Source organism: Paramacrobiotus metropolitanus, unplaced genomic scaffold (genome assembly GCF_019649055.1).
Source record: "Paramacrobiotus metropolitanus isolate TYO unplaced genomic scaffold, Prichtersi_v1.0 Parri_scaffold0000067, whole genome shotgun sequence".
In the NCBI taxonomy this organism is placed as follows: domain Eukaryota; kingdom Metazoa; phylum Tardigrada; class Eutardigrada; order Parachela; family Macrobiotidae; genus Paramacrobiotus; species Paramacrobiotus metropolitanus.
The window spans coordinates 113,482-126,167 of record NW_026570287.1 but is presented as its reverse complement, the minus strand read 5'-3'; the positions used below and the strand labels follow the sequence as shown (position 1 = coordinate 126,167).

Below are 12,686 nucleotides of genomic sequence, written 5' to 3'. Positions count from 1 at the left end.
GTGAAACGTTTGTAATTCGCTCTTCCGACATAGTACGTTTTGCGCTGGTAAAAAAACATATGCTCGAGCTCCGCATTGTCATTTCTTCCGACTAGGAAAGTTTTAAGTTCTCCTTTGAATAAGTGGCTGTCACCGGCTGATTCTGTGCTTTTTGATTTTATACAGCGTGTTTAAAGCGGTTCGAGCGTCATGATTCTTTTTGGAAATAAAAAATCGAATTATTGAGGAAACCCTCAAGCTGAAATTCGAAAGCGCAAGAGCAGGGTAAGTCCGCTAATGCATGTCCGGAGACTGCAGCAAAAAAGTGCTATGGAGCAGTTTATCCACATTTATTTAAGAGTCAGAAATTCTAATTAACTCATAACTGTAAGGTGAAGTTGTGGTCTGCCAAATACCCGTTGTTCAGTTTTTTAACTTATTTTCATCATTTATTAGTTATTACTGATTTTATAACCAGCTGATTTGTACCTACTACTGCGTAATTTACCACATTGTTTATTGATTGTAAGCCTGCATATTTCCAGGAATAAGCCCGAAAATGTTGACATCACATTTGCGGATTTCGACGGGGTCCTGTTTCACATCTCCAATATCGATGGCGACAAAAATAAACTGCGGGTAAATATCAGATCTTACATTTATTTATTTAAATACTTTAACTCGTACTCTACTGTTTCTGCAAACGGTCAGTGGAACTGGAAACCCAGTTTGTAAAAATTACATGCTTCTATGAAATGTTATGGAATTTTGTGGCTAGTGCTGAGCTCTCAGAATAGAATAATAACGTTTAACCAGTTTTGTGACATTGTGTAATTTTTTTATAGCTCAGTGCTTCTTTAAAGTTTTTCAAAGACCTGCAGGAGCATGGTGCAGAAGAGGTAAGCGAAATCTTCGTTTTTGGTGGATCGTTTTGGATTGTGCTATATTGTCGTACATTTTGTATAGCTTTTAAAGCGGGAATATGCTGGTTATTTGGGTTCTCCGGAACAAGGCTACAATATTAGCTTGGAGTTCGACTTGGAAAAAATAGTCTCACTTCCCGCCGACGCAGTGGATGCCGTCATCGCGAAGGCTGCCTTGCTGAAGCGGAACTGCTTTGCATCGGTCTTTGAGAAATACTTCGATTTTCAGGAGAAAGGTGTTTTAGGCCAGCAGCGTGCGGTTATTCATTACCGTGAAGATGAAACTATGTAAGAATTAGCCTGTTTAAAAGTAATGCACTGTGCAGCTGATTTGATTTCTCCTTTGTGCTGCAGTTGTACGTGAGATGATTTATGTTGGTCTAGGTATGTGGAGGCTCAGCACGATCGTGTTACGGTTATCTTCAGCACAATATTTCGATCTGCTGATGATGTGGTCATCGGGAAAGTGTTCCTACAAGAATTTAAGGAAGGTCGCCGGGCTAGCACCACCGCTCCACAGGTGTTGTTTAATCACCGAGATCCGCCCATGGAACTGCAGGGAACTGATGCCAGAACAGGAGACAATATTGGCTATATCACTTTCGGTATGTATCATTGTATCCGTTGTATTTCGGCCAAAAACTTGGTATGAAAGGTGTTAGAAATCATTTCGTCGCATTTGTTTATGGACGGGTAGCTTTCGTTATGGGGTGAAGTTTTTCTGTAAAGGCAGTAAAGCAGATGCTTTTATTTTCTTCACAGTTAGATCCTGTTCTTGCTGTAGTTGTAGAGTACTTGTGCGAGGTTTCTTCATTAATATTTGTAATCGTTATATTACTTCGGACGTTATTGTGTTACCTCGGATGTTATTGGTCAAAGTTGATAGCAGTTTCGGAAATGTCCAGAATGTTACTACATCAGTTTCTGACTTGCGTAAAAAGAGAAAGTGTACAGTCTGTCAGTACAGAGTATAATGTGTATTCGGCTTTGCCCGCGTAGAAGGGATTTTTTGGAATCCGTTTTAAATAATAAGCATGTCTTCTCTGATAGAAGCTCGTGCCTGTCATATTAGATTCTGAATCCCCTAGTTCAGCATTTTACTCGTAGCAATGTAATATGGTATAGTATATGGATACCGAAATTAATCTTTAGCAAGAAGTATTTCTGTTGCAGTGTTACAGCCCCGTCATATCAACAAGCAAGCACGGGATAACACAATAAACCTTATCCACACTGTTCGAGACTATCTTCATTACCACATCAAGTGCTCGAAAGCTTATATTCACTCCCGAATGCGGGCTAAAACGAGTGAATTCGTCAAAGTATTGAATCGTGCCCGTCCCGAACCAAAAGACCGAGTGAAGAAAACGATAACGTAAGTGCACTGTTCTGCAGCTTACTGAAAAATTATTAAAAGATTGTCGCTATACGTTAATTGTTAGATTGTTGAATTTGTTTACTTTGCAGTGGAAAAACTTTCGTGCAAGCCGACTGATTGTTCCTGGACTTTTCGGAATATCTTTAATTTTTTGCATGTTGTTTTTAACGCCCGTTTTTGTTCTATTTATAGATTACCTTATTGTTTGATATGTTTTTCTACGCGTGAGATTTAACTTCACAATCAGTGGTGTTTGTCGTGTTCCTATACATTTAAGATGTGAACCTGGTGTGCTTCCATTCCGTATTGTTAAAATCCGCTCTTTAATCAGATTTCCATCTTATTTTAAATCACAATTTCAATAATCAAGTTAGAAGTACGCGGCACAACTTAAGCTGCATCTCGCAATCATTCCAGTTAGTAAAACTATACAAGCACCGGGAGATTGCATAGCTACTTCGCATTGGATAAAATATAAAGTGTCTCTATAAATAAACTGGAAATCTTCCATTACAAAAACATCACAGACCATTCAGGAGAAAAAGTCTACAAGTTCCACCCTCCACCGCCGCCGCGGCCACCTCCAGGTCCACCACCGAACATACCACCCCGACCGCTACCGCCGCCGCCCCACTGGCCGCTGTCGTAACGGGACGCCCCGGATCCCGCGCTTCCGTAACCATCGCTCAGGCTCCGACCGTACGGGCCGCCGCCCATTCCGTAGTCGTCAAATCCACCGCCGTACAAGCCACTGCTTCCGTAACCAGCTCCGCCGTAACCAGCTCCACCGTAACCAGCGCCAATTCCCCACTGATCGTCCATACCGCCATAGCCGCGCCCAAATGCACTGTCACTGGGTCGGTTCCCGTACAGGCCGATAACTGCAAGATAATAAGATAAACCACCCGTTCGTTTAGCGGTATTAATTACAGTATATAGCGCGAGTACCTGCAACACCGTTTCCATACAATGGATTCGAAGCACTGGCGGCGGGTAACGGTGCTCCTGGAGCGGGAACGGCATTGGCAGCCCCGACTGGAGCATTAACTGAAATTACAATTCACACATTTATTGCGTAAGCAGAACAAAAACGCAGTGAAGCTCGCTGTCTTGCAAAGTAAAAATAGTATCGAACCGAAGCCCAAACCAAAGTGGCCAAATACAGTTGCTTTTTAAACTTCATTATATGACAAAGCCAGTATAGCTAAGATTCTTGAACTTATTTAATTCAAGCAGCAATTTTATCCAATCCGATCATATGACTTCAGAAAGGTACTCTTTTCAAATTATTGCAAAAAGTAAGGTCACACGTACCGGGAACTGGGGAAGCACCGCTGCCGGGTAAAGGTTGTTGGCCTGGCGCGGTCATCGGCGGCGTCTGTACGCCAGCTGCAGCGGCCTTGTCAGCCGCAGCCGTCTGCGGATTCGTGAAGATCACGGGCATTCCTCCGCTTCCGGGCTGAATATTTGGCTGCTGAGGCATCTGGGGATTGCCGTTATTGGTCAGACTTCTACCCTGAGGCATCCCGAGGCCTGCCTGCTGCATCTGCGATTGAGGACCACCGTACTGGCCGCCGCCGCCTTGCGGACCACCTCCCTGAGGACTTCCGCCGCCACCATATCCGCCAAACCCATTCCCGGCACCACCGTAGAAGCCTTGCGCTACAACACAATCAATGCATTCTCCAGTTAGCGTCGGAAAGGAACAATCAATGTAAGGGTAACAATGGAAACAAGTGCTGGCATGAATTACACTGTTTTTGCTATGTGTATCACAGATTTCCTGAAAACAAGAATCAGAACGTTCCCGTTCACTCACCTGTAATCAGACCGACACACCCGAATAAAATAATCCACGAATTTAAATAGCTCATGTTAATAAGTGGACCAAGGGACAAAAAGCAAATGACCTTTCCAGGTGGAAACTACCCTTTCGACTGGAATGTGTGACTGATATGGAAAAGAAAATTGGGGAAAACTCCAGCCAAACGAAATCTATCCGAATGATACCTGTCAGAACGTCCAATGCGCGCACTATGTCTCTCGTGGAAAGCAAGGCTAAGATGACTAGCATAGCATCTCTGGGTTCCGATTCTTATCTCAGCGTGCGGCGTGGATCTGGTGCACAGTGAAATCGGCGATGGACGTACTAGTACGACTTCTCGAGTTGAAAAATTCAACCGCAACTACAGTCCGGTTTTAATTTAAAATTAGCGTACATACTGTACTAGTTAAAGTACTGTATGTAAATTTACTTACCTGTTTTAAATTTTCTAGCGAGTATACTGTGTATACCAGTGCTTTACGGCCATTGGCTACCGATAGGATCCGAAAGTACAATAAGCACGTACGGTTGAAGTACCGGTGCGCGCTGTTTAAAAACTCCGCGATTACTTTTCATGAAAAAAGTTAAACCAAAACTTTTTTCGTTAAACCAGCTGCCAATATTGTAAATGATCGTATGTTAAACCTTTACAGTTGAAAAGTAGCGATTTATTATTTTTTAAAATTTTGGTTTTTTATTTTGTGGTCTATAAGCACAATTACAGCAATTTTTGAAATTAGAGGATACGTAATGTCAGTTCCTGGTGACGGGACATTTAACTCACAATTGCTTATGGTTAGGCGTCAATTGATTTGTTCGTGAATACTAGACAAAACAAGCACAAAAATGTAGGAAAATTATTGAGCAAAACAAACTGAACCGCTTACAACCGCAGGTCATCTATCACTGGTGAAACAAGAACAGGTATTCATTCCGCTTTATACAGGACATACGAGTACTTCATCGAGCAAAAAAATTACAACCGCAGAAAAGTCAGGTACAGTATTTAAAAGTAATCTTTGGTTTAAAGCTTCCATCGTAAGTGGTTCCGCTCCTTCAGAACGATACCTCGGTACCGGCACGACTTTGATAGGGCGAAACACTTCCGGGAATATACAACGGGTGAGGTCTGATGGTGGGATGCACCGGTCGCCGTGGTCCAAACGGGGCAGTAGCCATGCTATTCATGTCCTGAATAATATCCACAAATTTATTTTCCGATACTCTGTCCGAAGGCAGACGAGTGGACGTGCGCACTTTATCCGTGGCGATAAGTGATCGTGGAACACTTCCGTCGCGCGATCCAGGTTTAGAGCTTATTCTGCTGCCTTGCCGTGCGCTGTTGATGCTGGATTTGTGCGTCCCGTTTCGCAGTGACCGTTGATTAGGGTTGATCCGTGTTACAGTGTCATATGAAACTGTAGGTGGCACTTTGGCGGCGTAAAAATTATCGCCGTTTTCCACGACAGAGTGCTGCAGCGACAGAGCATATCCTGGCACTGGGTGCGGTTTCAGTTCATCTTCCAGAGCACTGACATCTGAAAACCAGCTCCAGACATTTAGTATGGCATTCAAATATTTTAACCAATCTACTTTCGAATTCTGCAAAGTTTCCAATCACCTTTTCCACGGTAAAGACGAAGCAGGATTCCGGATAATATCACAGATGCAATCTACAAACACAAATCCAAAATTTGTGTGAATGAGACTGCACACTTTTATGGTGTACCGATTGCGCAAAGGTTTTACAAGCAAATGCTAATGACAAATCTTTTTTAGATTTTCAATCAAATGTTACTGACAAATGTTTTTCGCTACCAGACAAATGGTTTTTAAAAAGGTTAAACAGACAAATGTTTCTGACAAATGGTTTTACCCTCAGACAAATGTTTTTAAAAAATATTTGAGAGACAAATGTTTCTTGACAAATGTCAGAAACTTTCAGACAAATGTTACAGACAAATGTTTTTCACTATCAGACAAATGCTACTGACAAATGTCTTGATGTGATTGTAACTGCCGTCTCGTGCACCGGAAGCGCGACTACGGACTCTGACATATTTTGCCATTGCGCAGTGCGCAACCACACAGTCCGCAGTGACTCCGCACTCAGATTTGCGGTGGTAGGCTTCTGACATCTGTCAGAAACATTTGTCTGAAAGTTTCTGACATTTTTCAGGAACATTTTGTCTGACTGTTTCTGACATTTGTCAGTAACATTTGTCTGTTAAATTTTTTAAAAAACGTTTGTCAGAAACATGTGTCTGTTAAATTCTTTTAAAAACATTTGTCTGGTAGCGAAAAACACTTGTCAGTAACGTTTGTTTGAAAACTGAAAAGCATTTGTCATTAGCATTTGTTTATAGAACCTTTGCGCAATCGGTACACCATACACTTTGAACAATGGAAACTCCAGCTGCTAGCTAGGTGAGTCTAGCTAGCTTTCCTTTCTTTCCTTCTTACGATGATTTATCTAACTAATTTGTAAGCAAGCTCGTGAGCTACAAGCGGAAGTAAATCTTGAAATATGAAACACTTGTATAGACTTTTCGATTACCAAGATTAGATAAACGCATAAAGCAGCTTGCAGTGTTAACCATTTTAAGTAAAAAATATCATAATCATTAGAACTTGTCATAACAGACACGATGAAAACGTTCCAACTTCCAACAAAGATCACGACTGCACTTTTTGGTGTCAAGAATACTGGCGACACTGCAACGCATTAGTTCTAAACTACAAATATTGTGATTTCTAAAGATAATAATTACGCAAAGCAAGTATGATACATAAGTAATCAAAAACAACGCTTTAAAAACAAGCGGTAGTTACAGTTTACTGTATCGTCTTTTACAGGCAATAGCCATCAAAATAACAAAACTGCAAGGGTGGGCACACTAAATACTTCTACTTCGCACCAAAAATTTGAACAAAAAACCGCATTGTACTCGGTAAACATGAAAAGTTAACTGTACAGTTCATAATTTTGTCCAATTAATGGCATCTGTGTTTACTATTGTCTGGCAGGTATACTTATTAACAGGTGTACTTAACAGGTCTAACAGGTGTATTTATTAAAAAGCTCTTATTCTTACACTGAGTGCTAACTGGAAAACAGATTGGATGACCTCCACAAACTGGTATTCCAGCAGACAACTGTCCACGCGAATTATTTTCGCTCGGAAAGTAATGGAATCGATATCCGAGTAATTATATTGTGCAGCACATCCGGGCCCGTTGACGTGCCACCAGTTGGTGGTCATCGTTCCCAAATTCAGCACAGACATTTCCTGTAGCAGGAAAGCAGAAGCATAACTTCCCGCAGATTAAACAGCACGATTTTTCCAATCCTAGCTTCCAATTAAAACACCATTTGAAGAATAAAAGTACATATTCACACCTTGCGCAATACACCGGCATCCAAATTCAAACAAACAACAAAGATGTTCCAGCCGATCCACAAAAGGTTCCATATACAGCTCTGTAAGAGTTCTTTTGTTAAAAAACAGATAATGTGTGCTCAACTGAGTAAGTAGTGCAAACATGTCAGCTTTGTATAAAAATACAGTTGGTGTTATGACATCCATGGTCATACAAACAGTCCGAACTTACCAGCAAAACATAGCAGGTACGATGTTGTAACGACCCGAATATGCCCAATATAACGCACGTTACATGCAAAAAATTACATGCAATGGCCAGCCACATATAACCCATAAAATCAAATATCTGCCGTTCGAATACTGCAATCTGTAACCAAAAAGCTTTGAAATTTACCGCGTCTGAACAATCAAGAGACAAAGAAAAACAGGAAACAAACAGAAATTCACTACTTACCAATTGAATCACGCTACAGATGAGAAAGCTCGCACGAACGCGTGGGAAAGATGGTGGGCCTTTTAGACACGGCATCGTGCGGTAGATCGCTTTCACAATCGACAATAAACCTGCAAAACGGAAGCACTTCGCTATCTGCGTAATAAAATATGTCAAGCAGATTGTATTACTACCGGTAGCACATGTTTAATACCAAAGTAAGTAATTATAAAGGTTTAAAGAACTCAGATATTACCATATTACCAGAAACAAGAAGGCTACACTTCAAACATCTACATTTTTCCCGAAGCAAAAATTACTGTACTGTACCACTCTTTGAAGCATCAGACAGGTCTGAAAAATAAATGCGGTTTTTTTTCTACGCAGTTCTTTTTCGATTGCTGTTTTCCATAATTATATTGTCGAATTACCAAATTTACAAAATTTTTGCACACATAAGTCAACGGCAGAAAAGTAACACGGAACACCTACCGATTAGGTCAAACCAACTTCCTAACTCCCGCAAAAAGAAGGCAAACGATATGATTCCGATCCCATTTTGTTGTATGGAACTGCCTTTCGCTATCCTCAGATAGTTTCATTTTGCAACACCGCCAGATATGCGATTCACGCTTTCCCTGAGAAAAAAAACAATACGCAACTGCTCAAACGAAAAAGATACAAATATGTACTGCATTTACGCATTGAGCTCATTTTTTAGACCGTTTGATTTCTGGTTATAAGCGACACGCGCCAGATTCTGGTTGACACGGACCACCAGGCACACAGTAGCTACAGATACCTAACCGGTTCAATACCTGTTGAAAATCACTGTCAAGGCTGTTCTGCACGGTGTAATCTCTCGCCAAACATGATGCCTTAATTAAAGAGTACAACATTCTTTAACAGTGCACCAATTACAAAAAACAATGACGACGGTGGTTAACTGGTCCGATCATCAGCCGAACGGACCCATGATCGCTGTTTTTCGAGATTAATTTTCATAAGTAAGCAGCGAGCACTGGACGACGTAGTAATTGTGGGAATTAGTTACTATACAGACCGAAACCACTTCAAAGATAAATTCAACTTGAACTGTTAACCAGACTTTCCACAAACCACAATAAAAGCTCAGTGTCAGTCGTAATTGGTTAATTGTAAATTTTAAACTTTTCTCAAACTTCCATGATTCCATCATATTCGTTGACTATCATAAAAATTAATGCAAAACCGATCGCCGCTCTGCTTTGATAAGCGCGTTAGCTATTACCATTAGCCTCACCGGAACAGTGATATACAATGTTCATCATTCACCATTACCGTTTTCTAAATATATACGGTAGATATTACTCACACGAAGTCTGTCTATAAAAACCGAACAAAACGCTGCCAACGATAAATTAATAGTTAAGAACAGGCAAGAAATACGAGTTTTGGGAATACAGACTAAGATATTATATTGTATTACATACATATTACATACACACTTCCTTTATCGTACATATGCTTACTTTGTGGCTACCAGACGTTTGCAGTCCATGACTAAAACGCACCATCCTTTCATTGGTGCCATATACGGTTTGATGTTGGCACTTACTTGATCGACTGGTCCAGAGTTTTTATTGGAAATTGACTGAATGAATTGCTAAAAATCATCCGAGAAGCCAGATACTTCGTGAAGTTTGCGCTGATCCACAAGTACGACGGTAGAAATGCAGTAGCGATCGGTCAGATGCAATTAGCAACTCTGCTGCCGCAGATTATCCAAGGTTTGGCGTTATAATAAACCGAACAAACGCCGCATCCAGCAGCATACAAAGCATGGGCAAAACAGAGCAAATATAATACAACAATGGCCTCCTGATTTTATGGCGTCCCTGATGCCACGACCCAGTGTTGCACTTGCAAAGCTGCAGGCAATAGTGCTCACAAGCATCACCTACCTACTGCAACATTTCGTACAAGATGCAAGACAGCTGACAACTTGCAATGACCACCGTTTCACTTCGATTTGCTGGCCGTTTCAAGATCCAACAATAATACATCTGCAACATTACGTTGAGAAAGATCAACATACGGATACTAGTTATGCAAAAGTGGGTTAACTTCGGTTGTTTGCTGTAAGCAATCATATTGGTCTGGTGAATTAATAACTGCCTCTGCCAGGTATTCGTAAATACTAACGATAAATACCTACAGTAGTATCCATAGACCTGATAGAAGCATGCTTGCCATTGACTGGATCGAGCGATCATCGATGTGTGCACTATATGCGCAGCCTGAAGGATTTGGTCAGCGTTGTGAGTGGTCACTGGTCACTGCATAGTCTTCTCGAGTGCCCGTCGAAGAGGCAAGACCGAAAGACCATGACCGTAGTTTATGCTATTATTGCTACGTATACAATGCGTAGGTAGTCAGTAATCGTAAATAACAGTACTGACTCGTGAGTATTTCGTAGTAAATAATAATTTCCTTTCGTTTACACAATTTTCGTCTTCTAGTTTCACGCCCATGATCGGCTTCCCTTCCCATAATGTGGACTATCGATTAGAAAATTAATATGATAATCGGCTTTAAAAACGTAATACTGCAAACAATGCTGCTTAAGGATTGTAGAGATTGATATTAATGTTCACAAATGTATAAGCAAGTACAAGCAAAAGATCAGCATCGCGTTTTCTGACCTGTTCTCCTAAAAAATGGTTTACGAGAGTGAAGGCGGTGGCACCGAAAATAAATCAGAATTTCAGAAACTAGCGCCTTCTTCGTAATACTAAATACAGTAACTGCATTTCCACATAACGTTAATTTTATTTGCTACTGCAGAATAACAACTTTCGTCGTCCTAAATTCAAATATTTATTGAAGCATTCAGGTAGTCGAAAAAAGTCGGCAAACAAAAAACTGGAACCCGAAAAAAAACATCGAAGTCCAGCGCTATTACAATAACTTATCGTACTTGTTAGATGCGCAACAAAAGCCGCAAAGATACTGCTTTACCAAGGCGTAGTGTATGATTTGCCATGCTTTTACCATTAAACCTTTCGAAAACGCAAGAATCATCCACAATGTTAAAGTTTGACAACACAGTCTGTTCCGGGATATTCTGGCAGATTTAACTGATAATTTTTTTCCAATGACTTTGGAACAAACCGGCCACCAAGCCAGTGAAACTTCCCCTTGAAATGTTGCGCACACTTTTTAGGGCTCGTCAAAGAAATAAGGCAGGCAGGCTGAATACCATCAGGATTACCGTTTTCAACATCCCACCCTAACAAACCATGCAAAAAACATTACATCAGTCTTCCCGATAATCTGCGCCTTCGCATATTAACTGGTTTAGAATTTATTTTTACCCTAAATATCACTATTAATACAAACACCTAATCCCACATTTGCAAACTGAAAAATTTACACCATTTGAATTTAAATTGTACACTCACCAGATGGTATATCAATACTACAGATTGGCACGGAAGTTAATTTCATGATCTCCAAAATATCCTGAAACTCTGGCCGAACAGGAGGTTTGAAACTGAACCCAAATATGGCATCGACAATCACTTCGTATGAGCTTTGCAGACTATCACTTGATGGCATTTCCTTCAGAAATGGTATATCCATGTGTTTGCATTGAGTTACGAGGCGCTTGTACAAATCCTTATCTGTTGGTTTGGGGTACAAAATTTCGGGATAATAACCCTAAAAAAGCAAACTGAAAAAAGTGCTGTAAAAAATGGAAAATACTCTTAATAATAGCTCCGAATCCATTTGCGACCAAAATTCTGCCTTTTTCTATCATACAGATTCATACTTTTTACGAACAATACTTTTTACGAACACTTACGAACAATTTCAAATGTCGCGCGCAAACTAATCCATCCCCGCCATTATTTCCAGGCCCGGCAATCACTAATGCTCGAACACGGTCTTTGTTAACAAATTCCGTAAGAGGATAGGATTTTGCAATGGCAGTAGCAGCACTCAGTCCAGCGAGTTCCATCAGCTGATCGACAGAGAATTGGTATGCGTCGAACAGCTCCTTATCCACATTTGCAGCCTCCTCCTGACTAATATGGATAATTTTGGAAAAGAAATGCTCTGACAACCACTGATCATAAACTGCGGTTGAATTAAGTAAATCGTACAGTAGTTAGTGAACTCGTATAGGCACTGTACCTCAAATATTTGGGACTGCTCATGGCTGTGGCTTTGGAGGAACACCAGTCGCTGTTGGCGCGACGTACCAAAAGGATACCTAGCTGACTTGGGTTGAGGCAAACGCTATTGTACTTTAACGAACTATTCAAGGCAAAACGAGGAAGAAAGCTAGACGAAATTATAAACCCAATTTTGATGGAATTTCGCAACAAATTCTGTAGCTGCATAACCTGCATTGCATCGTAAAAAAACAAGAGTTTGCTGTTTGCTGTTTGCAGATTGCAAACGTTTTCGTTTGTTTTGACGGCGCCGTCATTCAAAATCAGATCAGATAAAGCCATCATGCGCCTGCCGTTCGCGAGCGGTTGCAAGCTGTACGTTGATGTATAAAAAGCACTGTACAGTACTTGGCAACAACAATAAAAGTAATTAATTTACGTATTATTTTCTCGGATGGTCGGATTTGCGGTAGTACTTTGCATACTCATAAAATATAAATAATCGTGCAGAGATACCAGTCTAATTAAAATCTGAGGTTATTATGGAAGCGGTAATTAAGTGGAAATCGGTAGAAGTGATGCAAAGGTGACTACTTCTAGGAATA

At 40.7% G+C, this 12,686-nt stretch overlaps 4 protein-coding genes across 5 annotated transcripts; 1 reads left to right on the top strand and 3 right to left on the bottom strand.

The window, feature by feature from the left end:
• Positions 1-205: 205 nt before the first annotated feature.
• Positions 206-2,569, top strand: LOC129594252 (actin-related protein 2/3 complex subunit 2-like; the record flags this gene model as incomplete). Its single annotated transcript, XM_055490874.1, has 7 exons — positions 206-264; positions 525-618; positions 825-878; positions 946-1,190; positions 1,287-1,507; positions 2,076-2,277; positions 2,370-2,569. Coding segments are annotated over 7 exons (903 nt in total), but the record flags the coding sequence as incomplete, so codon positions are not given.
• Positions 2,570-2,586: 17 nt separating this feature from the next.
• LOC129594249 (uncharacterized) lies at positions 2,587-4,334 on the bottom strand. The gene is made up of 4 exons (XM_055490870.1): positions 4,100-4,334; positions 3,595-3,942; positions 3,229-3,327; positions 2,587-3,161 (listed from the first exon to the last, which is right to left on the bottom strand). The coding sequence occupies exons 1-4, from the start codon at positions 4,152-4,154 to the stop codon at positions 2,827-2,829; spliced, it is 837 nt and encodes a 278-aa protein (XP_055346845.1). The 5' UTR covers positions 4,155-4,334; the 3' UTR covers positions 2,587-2,826.
• Positions 4,335-4,876: 542 nt separating this feature from the next.
• On the bottom strand, positions 4,877-10,269 carry LOC129594328 (sodium/potassium-transporting ATPase subunit beta-1-interacting protein 3-like). 2 transcript variants are annotated; one of them, XM_055490977.1, is made up of 9 exons: positions 10,119-10,269; positions 9,519-9,966; positions 8,414-8,559; positions 7,943-8,052; positions 7,718-7,855; positions 7,506-7,586; positions 7,201-7,395; positions 5,727-5,778; positions 4,877-5,643 (listed from the first exon to the last, which is right to left on the bottom strand). In XM_055490977.1, exons 4-9 carry the CDS (start codon positions 8,015-8,017, stop codon positions 5,162-5,164), a joined length of 1,023 nt encoding a protein of 340 aa, XP_055346952.1. In that variant the 5' UTR covers positions 8,018-8,052; positions 8,414-8,559; positions 9,519-9,966; positions 10,119-10,269; the 3' UTR covers positions 4,877-5,161. The 2 variants fall into 2 exon arrangements, with proteins under 2 accessions (XP_055346952.1, XP_055346953.1); XM_055490978.1 differs by lacking the exon at positions 10,119-10,269 and having other exon boundaries at positions 9,519-9,798; positions 9,865-10,072.
• A 443-nt stretch (positions 10,270-10,712) lies between these two features.
• Positions 10,713-12,362, bottom strand: LOC129594332 (NAD(P)H-hydrate epimerase-like). Its single transcript, XM_055490983.1, has 4 exons — positions 12,101-12,362; positions 11,769-11,991; positions 11,365-11,623; positions 10,713-11,192 (listed from the first exon to the last, which is right to left on the bottom strand). The coding sequence occupies exons 1-4, from the start codon at positions 12,316-12,318 to the stop codon at positions 10,993-10,995; spliced, it is 900 nt and encodes a 299-aa protein (XP_055346958.1). The 5' UTR covers positions 12,319-12,362; the 3' UTR covers positions 10,713-10,992.
• Between the last annotated feature and the right edge of the window lie 324 nt (positions 12,363-12,686).